Consider the following 19,231-nt stretch of genomic DNA (forward strand, 5'->3'; position numbering starts at 1 on the left):
AAAGAAACAAAAAAACAAAAAAACCCAAACAGAACAGTCACAAGATCAAAACGCAACACTGAGCAGATACAGCTTGGTCTGGAAAAAAAACATCCACAGACAAACTTACAGACAAAATCATTTTAAAAACCCTGTTTATATATATATATATATCTCAGTACAATTACTCAGCTCCCCAATATATACTGTATATATACACCTGTGGGATATCTTAAATAGAAATAAATCCTAAATTGCAGAGATAAATTACACTAGTCTCTGTAGTTTAGAATGGTTTGGAGAGTTGGAGAGTGAGAGAGAGAGAGAGAGAGATAGAGAGAGAGAGAGATAGAGAGAGGGAGAGAGCAAGAGAGAGAGAGCAAGAGAGAAAGAGAGAGAGGACTGACTGACATCTTACAGGATCTATAGTGTTGCTACTGGAGGCTTCAGAGCAGTTGGTAAGATGGCGGGACTGGATGGGTAACAAGGAGAGGGGTGGGGTTTGGGGAGGAGGGTGGGGTTAGGGGGTTGGCAGGAATAGATCAGCTGAACAGGGAATTTACTGGGTCCAGGTCCCTGAAAACCAGATTGTACCAAGGAGAGGGTTTGGACCAGCTGGTCAGATGTTGTGTCAGTTGGGACAGAAGGAGGATGTGAATCCGCTGGTGTCTGGGTATACTGGTCTGATCTAGAGAGAGAGAGAGAGAGACAGAGAGAGACAGAGACAGAGACAGAGAGAGGACAGAATATCCAATATAACTCTTGTTCTGACGATGCACAAATCATGCAAAAACATAAAACAATAAAACAAGGGGCACCTAATGTCCTGCCATAATCATCATGACATGTTAAACATAACCAGTTATACCAATGAGGTAATGCATTAATTGGCAAATATTTCCATGTCAAGATACTTGTCTTCACATAACACATGGGCAGTATTAGTACTATACTATAAGAAAATCTATTTTTTCCTCATTAATATGCTAATTTATGCAGCAAGTTGCTCCAAAATGTAATCACATCATCTGCTCTATAGGAAACCTGTGAAGTTCCTATCATATATTGTTGAATTATTGGGTTCACAAGAATGTGTCTACACACAGACAGACACACAGACAAATTGATTGACAGACAGGCGGACAGACAGACGCCATCATGACATGGTGGAGGGACATAAAAACATATCAAGGAACGATGCAGAATCACACAAAATGCTTAATTTTCTCTCACCTGATGAGCAGCAGCATTCACGGTCCGACACAACCTCAGTCCTCTAGAGCCACCATCCCTTTCACTGGGTCTTTAACTCTCATCTAACACACACACACAAAGCAAAATAGTAATGTTGTATCTCCAAGAGTTTATCTGCACTGATTTGTGAAAAATACACGCATCTGCCAGGACAAACAGAAATCAGATGTACAGGAATCTATCTCATCTTTCTGGCCTCCTCTTCCTTGTCCTCCTCCATTTATCTTTGCTTACCTCATCTAGCTCCTTGCGTGTCTCCTCCTCCATACGACGAATGTCTTCCATGTTCAACTCAATCCACTTGTCGATCCAGCAGAACAGCTGACGATGGAAGTTAGTGAACAGACGCTTCTCTTGCTGAGAACGAAAGAGAAGGAAGAGATCAGACAGTGGTTTGGTGAAAGCAAACAAAACATTGCAGAAACACAGATTGAAATTAACTGAATTTGTAAGTGTGAATAATAAAATCATACTATTTTATTCTATCCTGCGGTGCCCCATTTGTCCACTAGAGGCTAGTGCAGGCCATATGTACAGCATGATGGTGAGCAGTACTTTTCCACTAATACCCTAAGCTGACAGCATTTCATGTACCGGATATGAGACAGTATGGCACAACAGCCGTAAACACACACACACACACATACACACACACACACACAATTAAAATACTGTCCAGGACTGGGAAGGGGAATATTACTCACTTTTTTTACAAGATCGATGTCTGTTTGACCGTGTTGTTATAACTCCTCCTTAATTAGCAACTGAACAAACCCGGGCCAGCAGTGTTTACCTGGCTGCCATAAAGATCACAAAGTGGCAAACAGGAATATACCAGTTTCTAAACAGTGGACAAACCTTTTGAATGAAGTTCTCCACTTTATTTTGCAGGCCCCACCACTTGAATTTGACAGTGACCAGTTTGTAGGCACACATGTGTGGGCAGTCCGTCTTCTTAGGAAGCTCCTTCTGCAAGTGCATTCATAACATCAGCAAAAATGAATGGATATAAATGAGGAACAAATGTAAAGGAACAATTCATAGAGGTACAGAATTTAGCAATAATCTACGAGACGCTGTACTTTACAGTGATTTTCAAACAGCTAAGAAGGGTTGTTAGGCATTTTCATAAAACAGCAGGATAAATAATATGTTCAATAAATATTTTATTTTTTATCAATTACATAATAATAAAATGTTTCTCTTTTACCAAGCAATACAGTTTTTGAAGAGTGGTAAACCCATAGTTGCTAAGCAACAAGTATCAGTATGAGTGGTGATTTTCTGTTTGTACATCACTATTTAAATTAACAGTTATGCGGTTGTAGGTGTGCGTTCATCATGTATTTTACAATGGCTCCAAAGGTTCAGAACATTCTTTTATTTTAAATTGATTATAATAAAGTATAGAAACAGTTATAAAGAGACACTGTACCTTCCAGTCTGGTCCTAGAGGGCCTCGAGATGTCTTCATTGACTTGTACTTAGAGGGATCCTCCTCTGGCTTGTAGTCCTGCAGAGACAGAAGAGAAAAAAGAGGGATGAACAACAAGGACGAGATGTCATGAGAAAGATATCAACAGTGGTAAGAGAACTGGGCATTGTGATAGACTCTATTTGGATCTCAAGCTAAAAATCTTCACCTTAGGCTCCACTTGGGTCCTGTCCGCAATATCAATGTAGACTACATCCACCTTCTTCCAGGTTTCTGCATCAAGCCCATGTACCTGAAAGGGAATCATACAGCACAGTTAGATACAGACAAAACTCTCTGTAAAGCAGGCAGCCAACATACAACAGAGGCTTGCACACCAGGGTCAGAAATTAACAGGCTGGGGGCAAAATGCCTTTGAAAGTTCAGAAAATGCCTGTGAAATTAACAATGTGGGGGCGAAAAATGCCGAAATTTTTTTTTGCATTTCGCTCTGTTCACATTGCATTTGTTGTCATATATTCACACGTTATGTGACTACTGTCCCCTATGGGCCACTGTAGGTGATTGACCAGGGGATTGTTTCAGTGTGTTCTGGGAGAGAGTTCTTGATCAGAAAATGACTGAGCACGCAGCCTGAAGCAGTAGAAAATGTTGGCATCATGCAGCCAGCAGTAGAATAAAATGGACAATTGACAAAAAATAAACCCAATATTGTAAAAACTCAACAATCGAGACGTGGAAGATGGGCTAGTTGGGGACAAATAGGGTAAAACCACATCATTCCCTTCTGGAAGGTCAGTTTCCAGCAGTGGGAAAGTGTGGGACAGGTGGCATATTATGATTTAAAATAGAACAGATCCAAGTGGTACAAATTGAATGTTTATTTGCCAAAATGCCATGCAAATGTGTTATTTCCTAGTTCATTAAGATTGACCCCGAAAAGCACCAAAATGCCCTTAAAAGTTGGCCTCTGAAAAAAAAAAAGTTAATTTCTTCCCCTGATGCGTGCACACACATACACACATACACACACACTCATCTCGTCATAGTGGTTATTAATTACATTTTCAAGGTGTCCCATGTCAGGTTTGTGCCATGTCTCAATCTTGATCAGGAAGTTATCTTTCATATATTCATTCTGCAGAGAAAAGAGTAATATCCTGAGTGAAGAGGGAACAATAATTCTACAGAACACACACATGTATCCAAGTGCAAACCCATAAAACACAATGTACACTGGTCAGTCTCTTGCTCACTTCCACATGCATGCATCAACACATGCAGACACACACACACACACACACACACACAGTAACAGTGTCTGTTTGACTGTCCCGGCTGCTCCAATTTCACTGGAACAGATCGGATTTCTTTCTCAACTTTGGGTTGCAGTCAAGATGTATCCCTCTGTAGGCATCAAGGTTTGGTATGTGCTTGTGTGTCAACATACATGAAATTGTATGTACAAAAGACGGAAAGACACTTACAGTGATGACTGCAGAACCAGATGAAAGGTAGAAGACAGCGCAGGAATATACGGAGAGAGAGAAAAAACTTTTAAAATAGAGTGGAGGAACATTTGAGAAAGCAGCATTCCAAGTATTAGACAATGTACTAAGGCCAACGAAAATGATCAAACAATATCTGACAATTCCTGGTCAGTGTGTGTGTGCGTGTAAATGTGTGTGTGTGTGGTGCTTGTGACTGTGCGTGTTTGCATGAGAGACGCCCATCTGGCAGTGTGTGTAATCTCAGCTTGTAAGGCTCCAGTAACTGCACCCCGCCTCTCTCTGGACATACAGTAAATTATTCAACTACTCCTTCAAGGTGAGAGAGAGAGAGAGCGAGACAGACAGAGAGAGAGAGAGGCAGACAGAGAGAGAGAGAGAGAGAGAGATGCCCAGAGGAAGGCAAGAACCCCGAGGCGGTGGTGACCTCCAAGTAATTTGGGTCAATTGTACGTGCGCTATTTTAGGATTCAAGTACTGAATCTAAAGACAAGGTTTAGCATCAACATCAATATATATTTATACAGCAAACTTTACATTTCAATTAGCTACTATTAAATTAACAACAACAGCAATTACCACTACTACTAGTATTACTACTACTGCTGTTGAGTTGAGCATGACATTACAGTAATGTTGTCAGAGTTACGGGTTCGATTCCAACTGGGGCCACTCATAGTGAGAAATAATGTATGCACTAGAGCTTTAGATGAAAGCATTGAACAAATTGTATGTTACTACTAATAACATAAATTTTCATAATAATAGTTCTCCCCACAAAGCTGTGAAACCTGATACTGTGTGCATTATTTGTGCTGGTAAGTCAGTGTGTGTGTGTGTGTGTGTATGTGTGCCATTGCCACCTGTGCGACAGTATGGATATGCATTCCAGGCCTTCTCGTGGATGTTGAGAGCCGATGCCGGGGCCAGCATTCTGACGAATGACGGCACTTTACTGCAGGAGAGGAGAGGAGAGCGAAGGAAGAGCATGTCCTTGGTTCTTTTATTGTGTAGAAAGCCCATTAACACCAGATGCATGGTATGTGCATTATTTAGCTTTATAGTGAACTTAATTAATCAGCTACGTGTCCACAAAAAAAACAAAAAAACAATCCCATTACTGTGAGCTTCCTGACCCTCGTTAGCATTTCACATGAAAGCGCAGTGACATCGGATGCCTGCTCACCTCTGCAAATGGTAGATTTTGTGTGTGTACTGTCCCTTCTCTCCATCTTTCTCGTAGGGCTCGTTCTTCAGCACCTCCACTCCTTCTCCTCCGCCCGTCTCGTTCTTACTGGCCTCAGCCACAGAATACAGCTGGCCTACCTGGTACTGAGAAAGACAAAACAGATTGGAGAGAGATGGAAAGAGGTGTGATTAAAAGGAGAATGAAGTGAAGAGAGAAGGGGGGGGGGCTGTAACTGTTTCCTTCAAAGCCTCTTTTTATGCATTTTGCACAACCAGTCTCATCCTGTAGGCTAGTGAGTTTACACTGGTCATTGTTAGTGATGGTTCACTGTCACACAGACATATGGCTATCCCTTCTTTTCATTTTTTCATGTGTATTTCATCAGTCCATCCATTTCAATCCCATGTCATGACTATCAATCAGCCCACTGAGTATAGTGGATTACTGATCTACTTCTTCTTCTGATCCTTCTGCTGATCGCTACCTTCTCTTTTCCTCGTCCCTGCTTCCTCTTAATCTCTCCCACAATCTCTTTACGCTCTCTTGCCCTCCCTCTCTCCCTCTTCTCAACAAAAGTCCTTTCAACCAAGTGATTTAAGGATCACCTTTTTCTTTTTTTTCTGTCGCACCTCTTTCCACCCTTCTCTCTTGTCCTGTTCTGTCCTGCTCAGTTCTTTCTCCTCTCACCCCTCTCTTGCTCTCTGCTCCTGGGTGTGTGAGTGCTTTAACGCAGCACAATGGCTCCTTTCATTTCTTAATCACCTCTAATCCACTGTGTAAAATCTGCACACAGCTCGACCATATTTACACATGCAGGCATCTATGCACGACACACACACACACACACACACACACACACACACGCACACACACACACACACACACACGCACACACACACACGCACACACACACACACACACACACACACACACGCAAATGTGTGTGACCAGAGCAGGGAAACATACAGTATTACAATGATGGAACATGTAGATGTTGTCAGAATTATTGTTTATCTTCCATACAGGGAGATTACAGATATTCACTGTACACCAAACCATGCTACCAAACAAATACTAATATCGCACAATAATGTGAAACATACCATCCTCTAAAATGAGACTGCGTGTCTGTTTTATGGGTTACATGTTTACACAAGATGTGCAACTAAGCAGCAGCTTCCCCTGTAGTCAGCCAATCCACTTCCTCTAACAGAGAAGCCTCACAGTCTCAAAATCACAGTGAATTAGACACAAGCTGTCTCCGACTCTGAAATGTTTCCCTGAGATAAAAAAAAAAAAGTCATTTTGAAGGAATTTATTTTGCAGTGAGAAAGCACCTAATTTGATACACCTATCATGTTTTGGTAGCTTTTTGCGGGGTAATTATGGCACCTAACACCCGAGTTGTACAAAACACCTCTCTAAGGGTCGGAAGGCTATCAAATGCACTCACCCACCCCACCACCCCCTCCCGAACCCCATTGTGAGCCCAATAGACAGTATTAACCACTTCCAAGTTTGGGATGTTGCTCCTTCAACCTTTCTAATGTACTCAATATGGTGGTATGTGTGGTATCTGGGATTTTTTGTGTAAAATGAGCCATTGATAATCCCAGGGTCCGACCACCAGGTGACACTGTTCCTGCTATACTAGCCTTGCTTTACTAACTTAGACTAATGTCTTCATGTGCAGTATAAATGCAGCATTATGCTGAGGAACTGAAAAGTTACTGGGAACTACTCAGGTAAAGGAAAGGCTTGGTCTATTTAGCATCTTGTGTCAAACTTTTCAGTTTATAATGGCTTATAGCCTTTGAAAGTCTGGACCAGCTGGACCATTCCTGAAGAACCAGCAAAACATTCTGCTTACATCAGCTTCAATGGTTTTAAAGTTTGCTCACTCATTACTATTAAACGTCCTCAACAGTATAAACTGTATCCCCAAAACACAATGTACCACAATATGCCATAATTTCTGCTGGTTTGCTGCAATGTGTTTTTATTTCTTTATCCAGGGAGGGTTTTGCTGAGCAAAAATGCAATTTTTCTGCTCCACTCCCCCTCTCGTTCACACCTGGGAGCTGACCACTACAACCACAGTATCTAGCTACTGTTGGCCACAAAGCAGCTCTACTGGAGCAATGGGGAGTTAAACGCCCTCCTCAAGAAGGCCGTGACGATAGTTACTGAGGGACAGGAGAGCATTACTACTCATTTTTCCAGCACACATAGCCTCTGAATCCAAACCAGTGACCTTCCAGTGACAAGCTTTCTTCCCTAACCTTTAGGCCACAGGTGCATTGCAGGTTAGGCTTTCCATTGGGTGGCTAGGTGGGTGGAAGTATGACTCATAGGTCCCATGGGTCATTTGCTCGTAGTACATTCAGTTTAATCCTCCATGAAAAAATGTCTACAAAGCCGCATTTACAAGAGAAAAAAATGATTTTTACAATCCAATCTATGTGAACGTTTCATCCAAACTTCATGAATAAACAACAGTTCTCTAACAGAGCTGATATGTAGACATCAAGAGGAAAAACTCAGGGAGTGGTTGGTTAATTAAATTTAAATCAACATTCTGAACACTGCTCTGTCCTTTCCCCAGTGGCAACTATGACTGTAGTAACTGTGCTCAGTGCAACAATGTCAAAATGACAGCCTTCGGTCAGCCATGTTCAAATAAGATTTTCCCCTCCGTTAATGACTTTCAGATGAAAATGACCAGAAAAATGACCAATGTGTCAGTCAAGAGGAACACATTATTCATAGAAATGACTGTTCACTTTAATAATGCCAAACATGACATTTCCACCTTTCAAAAGGTTACTCTTCTGCAGCAAGAGCATGAAAGAGAGAAAGATACAGAGGATGTTTTGCAAATAAGGAATATAGCTGTGACCATGATGGTTTCTGGGGCGGACTCAATTACTGGACCCCCCTGGTCAGAGAGAGTGACAGAGTGACAGAGAGAAATTTGGAAAGTCAGATGTGGACAGGAGACTATTTCCCCTGAGTCAACCACAGGTCCCACAACACCCAACTGAATGAGTGTGGTCTGGGTGCAGCAAGGCCTCCTGGGTAAGAATGCTAGACAAATAAAATTCAACTGTGCCTTGTGGGATGAGCCCATGTCCAGTTATAACAGGCCTAGAGACTTTCACGATAATAGTAAAATGAAATACAAATACCCTTGAAGTAAAAAAAAAATAGCATTTGCAAAAATATAAAATAGATAAAAAGCAGGAAGTTCAATCCAGCATGTTCTCCAAGGTGTTTCTCCACAAAGCTTCAACAGCTGCAACAGTCCCATTCAAACAATACTCCCCACTGTGCAAACAAAATCTTTGTTCAAAGAGACTAATCAATAGTCTTAGATGCTCCCCATTGATAGTGATCATTATTATTTATACCATGTCCTGATGTAGGAAAAGCCGGAGCGCTGCTTAATTTTGTATAACTAAATGTCGCTCAGAAAACTAACTACCTAGGGAGCCACATAAAGAAGATATTAAGACATGAAGTCTAGATAAGAGGAAACAGGTCATAAAAGGCATGCAGGATTGCTGCAAGCAACTAAAAAGATTTCCTGGAAGACAGCCTATGTGGGTCCCCACTAATTTGTCCAAATGGTGGATGAACACAAAACCTAAACAAAATGGAAAAACAGAGGGATAAAACAAAAAAGACCAAACCAAAGAAAACTGGATGCCGAAACATGTTGTTTTTAGTAGCATAGATGTGGAGATGTGTCCTGTCACCAGCAGCACAACACAACTCTCTCCCCAGAAGTGATCAGGAAGTGCAAATGAATTCCTCTGGCCAGCACAGGCGATCCACATTCTCTATCTTGCCTCTGCAGAGAGGAGGCAAGACTTTAGCTCTTTTTAATTTGCATTCTTGTGTGTTCTTGTGTGCTACATGACACATGTAATATCTACCGGGACGGTATCTAAGGTCGGAAGACAGATAAATATCCTGGAAGTTTAGTTGCCAACCGAGGATGCATCGGAGGATGACTTGACGAGAACGAATGCATCACATCCAAACAGCTCTGTAGTACAGAGCCAGTTGAATCAGCTGGTGAAGTGAAAACCTGTGTGTCTTAATAGATGGTCCAACAGCTCATCCCAAACTGTAAAAAGGCTTTCTCTGTGCATGTACTTCACAGGCTCACACGTCTACTGGCACATTGCGTTCCAAGGTTGATTAAGTTTATTGTCACTTTGAGTCACATGTGGATAGTTGTCTTTTTCAACTCACCTTTAGTTTTTATTCTGTATTTAGACCAGTGGTGTCCATTCACCTGCCATAGGGGGGCAAGAGTGCAGGTTTTCATTCCAACCAAACACTACACCACCAGATTTCAATATTTAGTTCCCCGCTCTCAGGTTGACATTGTCCTAATTACTGGAAGCAACTGGTGTACCTGCGTATCCTTGGCCCCCGATGGGACATGACTTTAGACCGCTGGTGTAGACAGTGGGGAAAGCAGAGAGGGAGACAGAGGAGGGAAGACACAGGAGACAAAGCTCTGGTGGGATTGATCCAAGGGCAGAAGGGGCAGACATGTTTGTCCCAGAGGCAAAGGGCTTTACTCAACCATCTCTGTGGATAACATTTTAGTCTACAAATTTTTTATTAGTATGTTTCCAATGTCTGCTCAAGCCTACTGATTGGCAGCTACTACTGTTTCCAGGCATGCTGCTTTAGAGGAAATCCACCTCATAACGTGGAGCTATCGTTATCAATAAGGTTACAGGCAACAATAAAAGATAACAAACATTAACCAAATGTAGACATACGTACATCATAAATAAGCCAGAGGAAATACCAACTGAATAAATCAGAAGGTTATATTGCTCCATGCAAGGCCTTTACCAACTTGGCTATGAGTGTGAATGAAAATGAAAATGTTGTGCCTTCATTATATAGATGCTATAGTACAATCTAAGCAATCAGAAAATGTGTGGAGTTTTCAAGTCTCAAAATTGGTTTGTTGCAGTCCACTGACTTTTTGTTTTACTTTGCTACAGTACTAATGTGCCATATATACACTGAATGTACAAATTATTAGGGACACTTACTCTTTTCATGAAGTACACTGATGAGGTGTAAAAGATAAAAGCCATTATCACTTATTGATGTCTCTTATTCTCTTATCAGATTTCTTTTTTATCTTTTCCAGTCACAAAGGAAGGAGGGGATGTAGATAAAGAGAAGCAGACAAATTAAAGCAGGAGTTTTTTTTTGAGACGACTGAGATGTGGATTGTGCAAAATGGGCTGCAACCCAATATCAGGAGGTTGTCCCTGATACTTTGTACATTGAGCATATATGACTATATGTGACAAATACGTGAGTTTATAAAGAATATGTGAAGACCCATGTGACGTCTCATCCTATCTCCAGACATTGGCCTGTTATATTCAGCATCCTCCATTGGCTTTCATCAATACTTTAAACTGCTTGTCCATGAAATCCATGCTTAAGAATGCAATAACTGCTCAAAAACTCATTACAGCCTTTGTCAAATGCCTATATCAAAAGGAGGTCACTTCAACTCTGTGATTACAAATAATGCATAAAAATGAGAGAGACGGTGAGGGGGGACACAGGGAGTCATGGAAGCAGTTTCAGGTAACTCATTTAGAATGCAGGACTGGGCTCCCACTGAATAGAATGACAAACTGCAATGGAAATGAGGATAACACAGGACAGAGAGACAAAGAGAGAGAGAGGGAAGGAAGGAGGACGGTGAAAGACTTTGCTGACTGTGTTGATTCAATGACCGCTCTGCCTGAGAGTTGGAAAAGTCGGGATAACCAGTGGGAGGATATGTATCATACATGTAAAAGAAAATAGAAATATCTGTATGTATTGGAGGACACATCCATGTGTTTACATATGCACACAAGCACACACGCGCATGTGAATAAAAAAAATAAAACCATATACAAAAGTCCAGTGGCCTGCACAAAAAAGAACAGCTTTCGTAATGGCTGGCACTTGCTCTTCACTTTTCTAAATAAAGTGGACCAAAGAATCAGATAACAAAAGCTGAGCCTTGAGCCATTTTAGCAAACAGACAGACACACACACACACACACACACACACACACACTGAAATGTACTGAACTGAAACTTACCTCCTCCACAGAGATAGGAAGGATCACTCGACTGTAAAAGAAAGAAACAGGAGGGAAGTTACTTAAAAATCATCACTCATAAAATAACAACCAAACCAAACCAAACCCTCTGCTCCTCCTGACCACGGCCCGTTCTGCATCCACTCGCTGCCTGGGTTTTCAAGCTAAGCAGGTTTGATCCAAGTCTGTCCCTGGATGGGAGGCCAAATGTTGCTGGTAATGGAGTTGGAGGGTTAATTGGGACCGAGCATACTGAGATCTCTGTGGGTTTATCACCTTCCATAAGACTGAGCCCCATGATTTTTGTCCTGCAATACTTATGATGGTATTGGAATTTTGTCATGAATAGCACATACACCGTAATACGCATTCATGGCTAGTAATCTGTGTATAAATTCACTCTGGTGGGCTTGTGAATGTCCGGTCTACGTCTCCTTCACTCTTATTCAAACCGATTACAATGGCAAAACAAAGTATGGAAACCCTCTTTTCCAATTTGTGTATGTTGTTTTGTCTTATTTGCAAGGAAAATTATATTGGGTTATAATATTTGGTCATATAAAGGATGATGTAATATGACAAACAATATCAAAAAATTATAACTTCATTATGTACTTGGCAACAATGATCAAACATGTGGTCCCATGGTGAAAAAAAGTAAGTGAGGTCAATAGTTTTAACTCCCTGAACTGCTTAAAGCTGTAATCAGTAAACCATTAGATTACTAACACCAATTTATAATATACTGGTTATTTTCAGTTAGTTTTAGATTACTATGCCTCCAAAATCTCTACAATATTAAGTTAAATGGACAGTTTTCCTTCTATTTTAACTATAATTTGAATAACGTTATCACCATCTATACATCATTATTCACTATTGTTTAAAAATGATACCTGTCGATCATCTCAAAATCAAAATGTCTGTTTTCCCTCCATATGTGATTGTGAATTCCAACAATTGATCACCTTTTTCCAAAGTATCGGTAATGTGATTATTGTCTTTTACAAAGTATTTAATGAATTACAGTTGTCAGACTACTTCACTCCTGTTACACCTAAACTATTACGCTCCAACCTTCAACATCAATCAGGTTTCTCCAATGGATGCAAATATGTTTTCAATGAACGATTGATTTTGCTTCGCTCTGCTCTTATAATGTTTGGCATACATTACAGCACAGTGATTGACTTGATCTTGTGGACCTATGTGAGCAAACAAATCTATAATAATTACCTTACTGCATTCAGAATTCCCATTGACAATGTGTAATTCATCACGCATAAGTTGGCTATGATAATTTTCTCAGTGAACTCTATGATTAGCCTGGAGAAACCCTACATCTGAAGGACACATTTACAATATGAAGAGACAGATTTTAACCGTTTTGTCTGATACAGATTTGGGATCAATTATCAGCAAACATACATGTTCTCTGGACTACGCTTAAACCAGACTGGGCCACAGCTGAAAGCCAATAGAGATTTGTTACAAGGAACTAATATGAGCTCTACAAACACCAAAGCCAAAGTTGAAACAGTTATGGTCCAGACTTCCTCCCAAGCACTGTGATCAACTGTCACCATGTAGATAAACACATCACTAGTTACTGCAGGTAAAGGATTTTTCTCTCAATACTGAACAAAGAGTACACTGCTTTTACACAAGGGACACTAAATCTTCAATGTTTTTGCAAAGTAAATAATGGTAAGGTTATTTGTATTATTTGCCATGGCACGTTATCCTTTATCTACAATAATTATGAGATGTAATTGGATTCCAAATCGAACAAAAACCAGCACATTAACTATGAGATTCACATACTTTGCCTTGCTACTGTAACACTGAGTCATCAGGAGAGAAAAGCTGATCTATTCTTTGCTGTTCTGAACAAAAATGATGTGTCATTTCTATGCTGCTGAGACACACACAAGAGAAACATGATGAACCTACTTCAGTCTCCCAGGACGAGGGAACAGATGAGGTGACTGAAATACAAAACATACAAACTACATCTATGACGAAAGGGGAAAACAATTTCTATTCCAACTAGAACAACAAACCTCCACCAACACTGAACCATTCTCCAACTTGCTGTTACACCCAAAGCCATCAGTCCTATCACTTCCTATCACAAGTTATAAGTTACATGTATTTCTTGACACTGCAAACATCCTTATTTGGAATCAAGTCGCTATCTCCATTAGTTTCTGGCTAAAAACCAATAATCGCCTAATGGTGGAAATTCCAAATCTGAATCTAAACTAAAGTCTAATCAATTGTTTCTTGGTTTCTTGGCCCAAGGTCTATCTGTCCATCAAATTTAATGGAAATCCATTCATATGTTTTTGAGATTTCCTGCTGACAGACAGACAGACAGACAGACAGACAGACAGACACACAGACAGGAGCGGAAACATAACCTCTTTGGTGGAGGTAGTTACACATCCCAAAATGTACATTTGGCAACCCTCGTCCCTATTGAAACAGTGTCTCTCAGAAATATACTGATAATTCAATTACTGTCCAATAACTCTAAGGAAGAAGGAAAAGCAGAAGTTCATGTTGCAGTTTCTCTGCAGCCAAGATCAAAGGTAAAAATGAGATGTGAAGCCTGGTTTCAGGTCCTAAAGGTTAGTAACAATTTCCAACAGATGTGATTTTAGACAAGGAAAAAGCCCTGTTACAGACACATATTGATTTTCAATTTGATAGACTTCTATAGAAGTAATTGCGTCTTTTATCAAGACTAGGTCAGGATGAGGTGCAGGATCAGCACCTTTTTGTTTTCCAGTGGAATACTGAGCAGCTGTTGTCCTTTTTGTGTTGGAGAGGAATGTGCAGATGTATTATAGCAACATGTACCCATTAGCAACCAACAAGGAAATTATTGGTTTTGTCTACATTTAAAACTCTCTATTTCTGGGGGCAGTGAAGCACTTCTTGTAACTCTCAATTTCTCCAGTGGAGCTGCTAAGTGGCTGACAGCGGTTGTACTAGACAGTTCTCAGGTGTGAATGTTCAGTATGTGACTGTATGAGTGTGAAGCAAGGCGGTGCTGAAAAACAGCATGTATGCACAGTCAATCTTTCTTGGATACATAAAGGTTAAAAAACGTAATTATTCACATCAAACAGTACATACAGTGTCCGTTGGGTCCTGCAGTTTTGTTGTTTGCCATTGTTTTGTTGTCAAACATTTTTCCACTGTTTAAAATAGAGCTTTTTAAAATAGTGCTGCAGTGGCTAACTGACTAACAACTAACCGCGTAGGTCACACATTACCAACATAATGATGGCAACCATGCCAGCATCCTTTAAAAAAGAGCCAATAGCAAATTTGCTTGGGTGCCAGCATGTTTACCTGTACCCAAATGAACTGTGCAACAAAAGATAATGGTAAAACATACAATACTGTGCCAATATGGGCATGGCATGATGCAATTGAGGAACGAAAAAACAAAAAAAAACATTCAAGACACAATTAAAAGTGACATATTTGAGTCAAAATTGCCAGTTAATGATGACACAAGTTGAATTTTGACTTTGAGTTGAATTTTGACTTGGAGTTTATAATGGAATATTCATCAGTTGACGCTGCATTTTAAACACTAAGATGCATGATGAAACAAACCCTTTTGCTGCTACATATATTATTTTCTCTTTAATTTTCATGTAGCCTATGACTACATGTAGGGCATTCATATTTATGTAGCATAACGATTTACTCGTCAATATGCACACTACAGTATATCCCTGACTAATTAGACACATTAGTCGTCAATTTAAAAAACAGCAACAATTAATATAGTGATATTTTATCTAATGATCTGCTTATTCTTTCATTTTTCAGGTAACTGCACTTAAGGAAGGCTGGTGTCTACAAACTGTTTAGTTTAAAATGGTTTTAAGTGAGCTGCTGTTTTGATCTAAAATCGTTTCATTTATCAGAATCCCCAAATTCCCACTGAACATTGCCTGTACATTGATAAAATTCCATACTATGTTCTATATTTATGCTAAGTGTATGGTAATCTTGTAACAAATCAAATAAATCCTTTATGGCAGACAGGTATCCATCAAAAGAAGTAGGGAAGAAAGATAATCTAATATACCAAAAGAGAACAGTTTAGTACAATGTAGAGTGATGGTTATTGTCACAATTTGTTTGACAATTATACTGTGTAAATTCTGTGAAAATTCTACACCGGTTACTAGTTGTTGGTGCTGACAGAGAGTATTGGTGGCTTCCTGCTCCTGAACTCAGAGTTGGGAAAATTTGATTTGCTGAAAATGAAAAATGTTCTACCAAAGTAAAAAAAAAAAAAAGATTTAATAAGAGACTTGGAGAATAATTAGGTTATTAAAAAGAAGACTTTGTTTACCTTATTTTCCTGAAAAGCCTATAAAGAAGTATTTCTTTTTCGTAGGTATTGTATAATTTTTTAAGGTTATGGGAAGTTTGGAAATTCTTTGCCTTGGTACAATTCTCTATAGATATATAGATAGAACCACTTCTGGGCTCATTTACTGTATATCATCCAGATGGAAACAGCTGCTCAACACCTTCCACTGCCTCATTTTTCTGCTGGCAGCCATGTCTTTCGTCCTACATACTACGTTCATGTAGCTTTGTTATTTGTTTTGTAACTGCATGATGTATGCCCAAATTCATGTAATCCTGCATCCCACTTGCCTCTGAATGTAATCTGGGTTGAGTCTAGTAAGCCAGACTTTGGATGGGAGACCAGATGCTGCAAGGAAAGCAGTGACAGTGAAAAATATTGTTGAATGTGCACTGACAATACTCTAACACATTATTATAGATGATTGAATTATTGTCATCTTCAAATTTCATCTACACTAAAGTGCTGCAGAAATATTTGTCTGTAAACTATATAAATTATTTACTACATATTATTTACAATGTTCAGGTCTCCCAAAATAGGCGTTAGTCTTTGGTGTAGATTAATGTAAGGTAAATCTTTAAACAGACTGAAATTTAGGTGGTGGAATTTAGGTTGGAGTAAAACAAAGTCTAGAGTCACCTTAATACTCTCTCTCTCTATCTCTCTCTCTCTCTCTCTCTCTCTCTCTCTCCCTCCCTCTCTCTCTCTCTGAAAATCTCCTTGGCCTAAAGGTCTTGACAGGAAGATCAGATGTCTTAGTGTTGCTTCAGAAAACAAACACCCCTCTCCTTTTCTCTCCTGCATTTCTCATCCATTCTGTGTTCTCATCTTCTCCTTTTTTTCAGTCTATCTTGCTCTTTTACCGCTTCTCTTCCCTTCTTCTCATCACATTATGTGTTGTACTACTAGGCTCCTGTACTGGTCTGCACCTACCAAAGCTCCTGGATCTGTTTCTGAGAAGGAAAAAAAAAAGTGTCCAGGAGCGATTTAGGTCAGTGTTTCAGGTGAGCGCTGTGGTGTCAAAACTGGTTTAGCCTAAGAGAGGGAGGGACGCTCCTGTTAACCTGTCTGTGCTGTACGAGGACAGAGATAAATTCAGTGTCCCTTGTCCCTGCTTGACAATATCTAGGTGTCTCTGTGTGTGTGTGTGCGTACAGGCCTATGTGTGTGCGTGTTGACAGTGTGCAAGTGGGTTCAGCATTTAATCGTGACCGATTTAATTAATTTCCAGGCAGCCTGCTGAGGCCCAGACTCTCCCTAATCACTTCAGATCTTTAGCCGAGCCATCATTCTGATCCTGAGCATTTTGTCCCGGGCCATTTATTGATTAAATACATGTGGTAAGAAATCAAGAAATGAATCATATGTGACGCATGTAGGGCCTATTCAAACTAGACTTCGACCGATATGGATTCTTTGAAGGCCAGTACTGATACGGATACTTTTGGATTGAAGCTGACAATCACAGATGTATTCAGTATCTTTAAATGTTCCCATTTTCATGACAAAAAAAACAAAACAAGGATTCAGCGTTTCCCCCAGAATTTTAGTCTTGGCAGGGTGGAAAAGCCTCTGAAACAGCACTTAGACCATCATGGGACACTAAAACCACTGAAACCCATATGAAATCCTTTTAGGTGGGTTGTCAGCTCCTTAAGGCAAAGTGAGGTAGGTTTCACAGGTTTTACAGACTGAAACCCCTCATGAGTAAGAAAAAAAAAGGAGACACTGGCTGGCCTGTATCCGATTTTCATTAGAAGGCCAGTATCAGTCCAATACATCCGCAAACCAATCGGTCTCAGCCTGATTCACACCAATATATCGAATGGCTGATCTTGAACAGGCCTCAGTCAGTACAGTCTGTATCTCTACCACATATTGAGGCCCAATATGTAAAAAAAAAAATCTTCCTTTACACATAAGCCCTTTTTTAAGCTACCCAGACTCCTCTGCTCAGCTGTCAAATTCTCAGGAACAGCCAAGCCGGTAGGTCTGTGGAAGTGGTGCGTCAAAACCTCGACATTTGCCTTTTTTTTTGCCATGGCTTTCCACCCCCCCGCCCCATCCACCCCCCATATCCCCCTCCGGTAGTGCATCCCTCCGCCCTGGGTCCTCCTACACCTCCCGCCTCTCCATCTCCATTCCTCCAGAGCGGAGGTAAATGCCGGAATGCCCCATCAGTCGTTTCACCTTCACCGCGCATCAATAACATGGCCACAGCGGCTTATAGAGGCTGGATGCTGGCACGGCACGGCGCGGCGCGGCTTGCCTTGCCTCTCATCACCGCACCGCACACCAGCCATCCCTCCCTCAGCACCACTCCTTTCAAACATCCTTCATTTGAACACCAGATGGAAGGGCAATGGTTTTATTTGCTAGAATGAAAGGCCCCGAATTCAAGGCTTGTGATGCAAATGTGAAGGGCACAGCCATGCCTGCGAGCCGGCTGCTGATGCAAATACAGACGATGCTCTATGTGGCAAATACACTCTCGATTTATTCAATAAACGCGACAAGTGATGCAGTGTCGTGCGGATGAAAAAATGATGACGGACATGGAGTGAAGAAGATGGGATGTCGACATAACCCTGGCTGCACTCTTGTAATTCCACTCTCGGGCGACTGGCCACAATGTCAGCGCTGCGAAACCAGACGGATAAACGCACACACACGCTCTCCTCTCTCGCGCGCGTACACACACTCACATAGGTACTTACAATTCCTTTATGAGCATTTTTTGGCGGTGCAATATATCCCAGAGGGAAATAGCTCAATACGGCTCCAGAAACAGGGTCGATCCCTCCCTCCGTTAGTCTCTTCTTTCTCCGTTTGCTTCTCTCCCACCTCTCCCCCTCTATGTCATTCTACCTCCACAGTCTCTTATTTTCTTCAAATTCACTTCCTGATCGGGGCCGCGGCGCGGCGTTGCTGTTGCGTGCAGCACTGAGGCCTGTACTACACACAGAAAAGGATGGTTCTGCACGTTTTTTTTTTTTTTTTTGGTTGTTATATGGTGGCTCTTTATGGACATCATGACTCAAAGAATCCTCTGATTTGTTAAAATAATAATAAAAAGAATTTAGAATATATAGAACCCAATATGGATCTTGAAAACGTTACTTTAATTCTGCTGATTAGGAACAGCTCATTCATTCTTAATGGGTTCTTTATGGCACCATACGGGTTTTATGTAGAACAATTTGAACTCGGTGTTATGAAGAACCTTTCTGAAATGGTTCTTTAACACCAAAATAGGCTGTGGTAGACTACAAGCCTAAAAACCTCTTTCTGGTACTATGCAGAACCCTTTTT

General features: G+C 40.6%; 1 protein-coding gene across 1 annotated transcript; it reads right to left on the reverse strand.

Moving 5' to 3' along the window:
* Positions 1-1,207: 1,207 nt before the first annotated feature.
* Positions 1,208-18,763, reverse strand: pitpnab (phosphatidylinositol transfer protein, alpha b). The gene is made up of 11 exons (XM_071521961.1): positions 18,637-18,763; positions 11,512-11,542; positions 5,363-5,508; positions 5,040-5,131; positions 4,156-4,163; positions 3,732-3,806; positions 2,877-2,960; positions 2,669-2,746; positions 2,092-2,202; positions 1,468-1,590; positions 1,208-1,295 (listed from the first exon to the last, which is right to left on the reverse strand). The coding sequence occupies exons 1-11, from the start codon at positions 18,651-18,653 to the stop codon at positions 1,248-1,250; spliced, it is 813 nt and encodes a 270-aa protein (XP_071378062.1). The 5' UTR covers positions 18,654-18,763; the 3' UTR covers positions 1,208-1,247.
* Between the last annotated feature and the right edge of the window lie 468 nt (positions 18,764-19,231).

Source organism: Centroberyx affinis, unplaced genomic scaffold, assembly GCF_046629955.1.
Source record: "Centroberyx affinis isolate AG114_WGS23_722 - 3 ecotype Tasmania unplaced genomic scaffold, CSIRO-AGI_Caff_v1 ptg000946l_1, whole genome shotgun sequence".
NCBI lineage: Eukaryota > Metazoa > Chordata > Actinopteri > Beryciformes > Berycidae > Centroberyx > Centroberyx affinis.

Coding starts and splice junctions, on each gene's coding strand:
- pitpnab (XM_071521961.1), bottom strand. Junction 5,509..11,511: donor TTCCTATCTCTGTGGAGGAG/GTAAGTTTCAGT, acceptor TGTCTTTCTCAG/TACCAGGTAGGCCAGCTGTA. Junction 1,591..2,091: donor TGGAGAACTTCATTCAAAAG/GTTTGTCCACTG, acceptor TTTCGTTCTCAG/CAAGAGAAGCGTCTGTTCAC.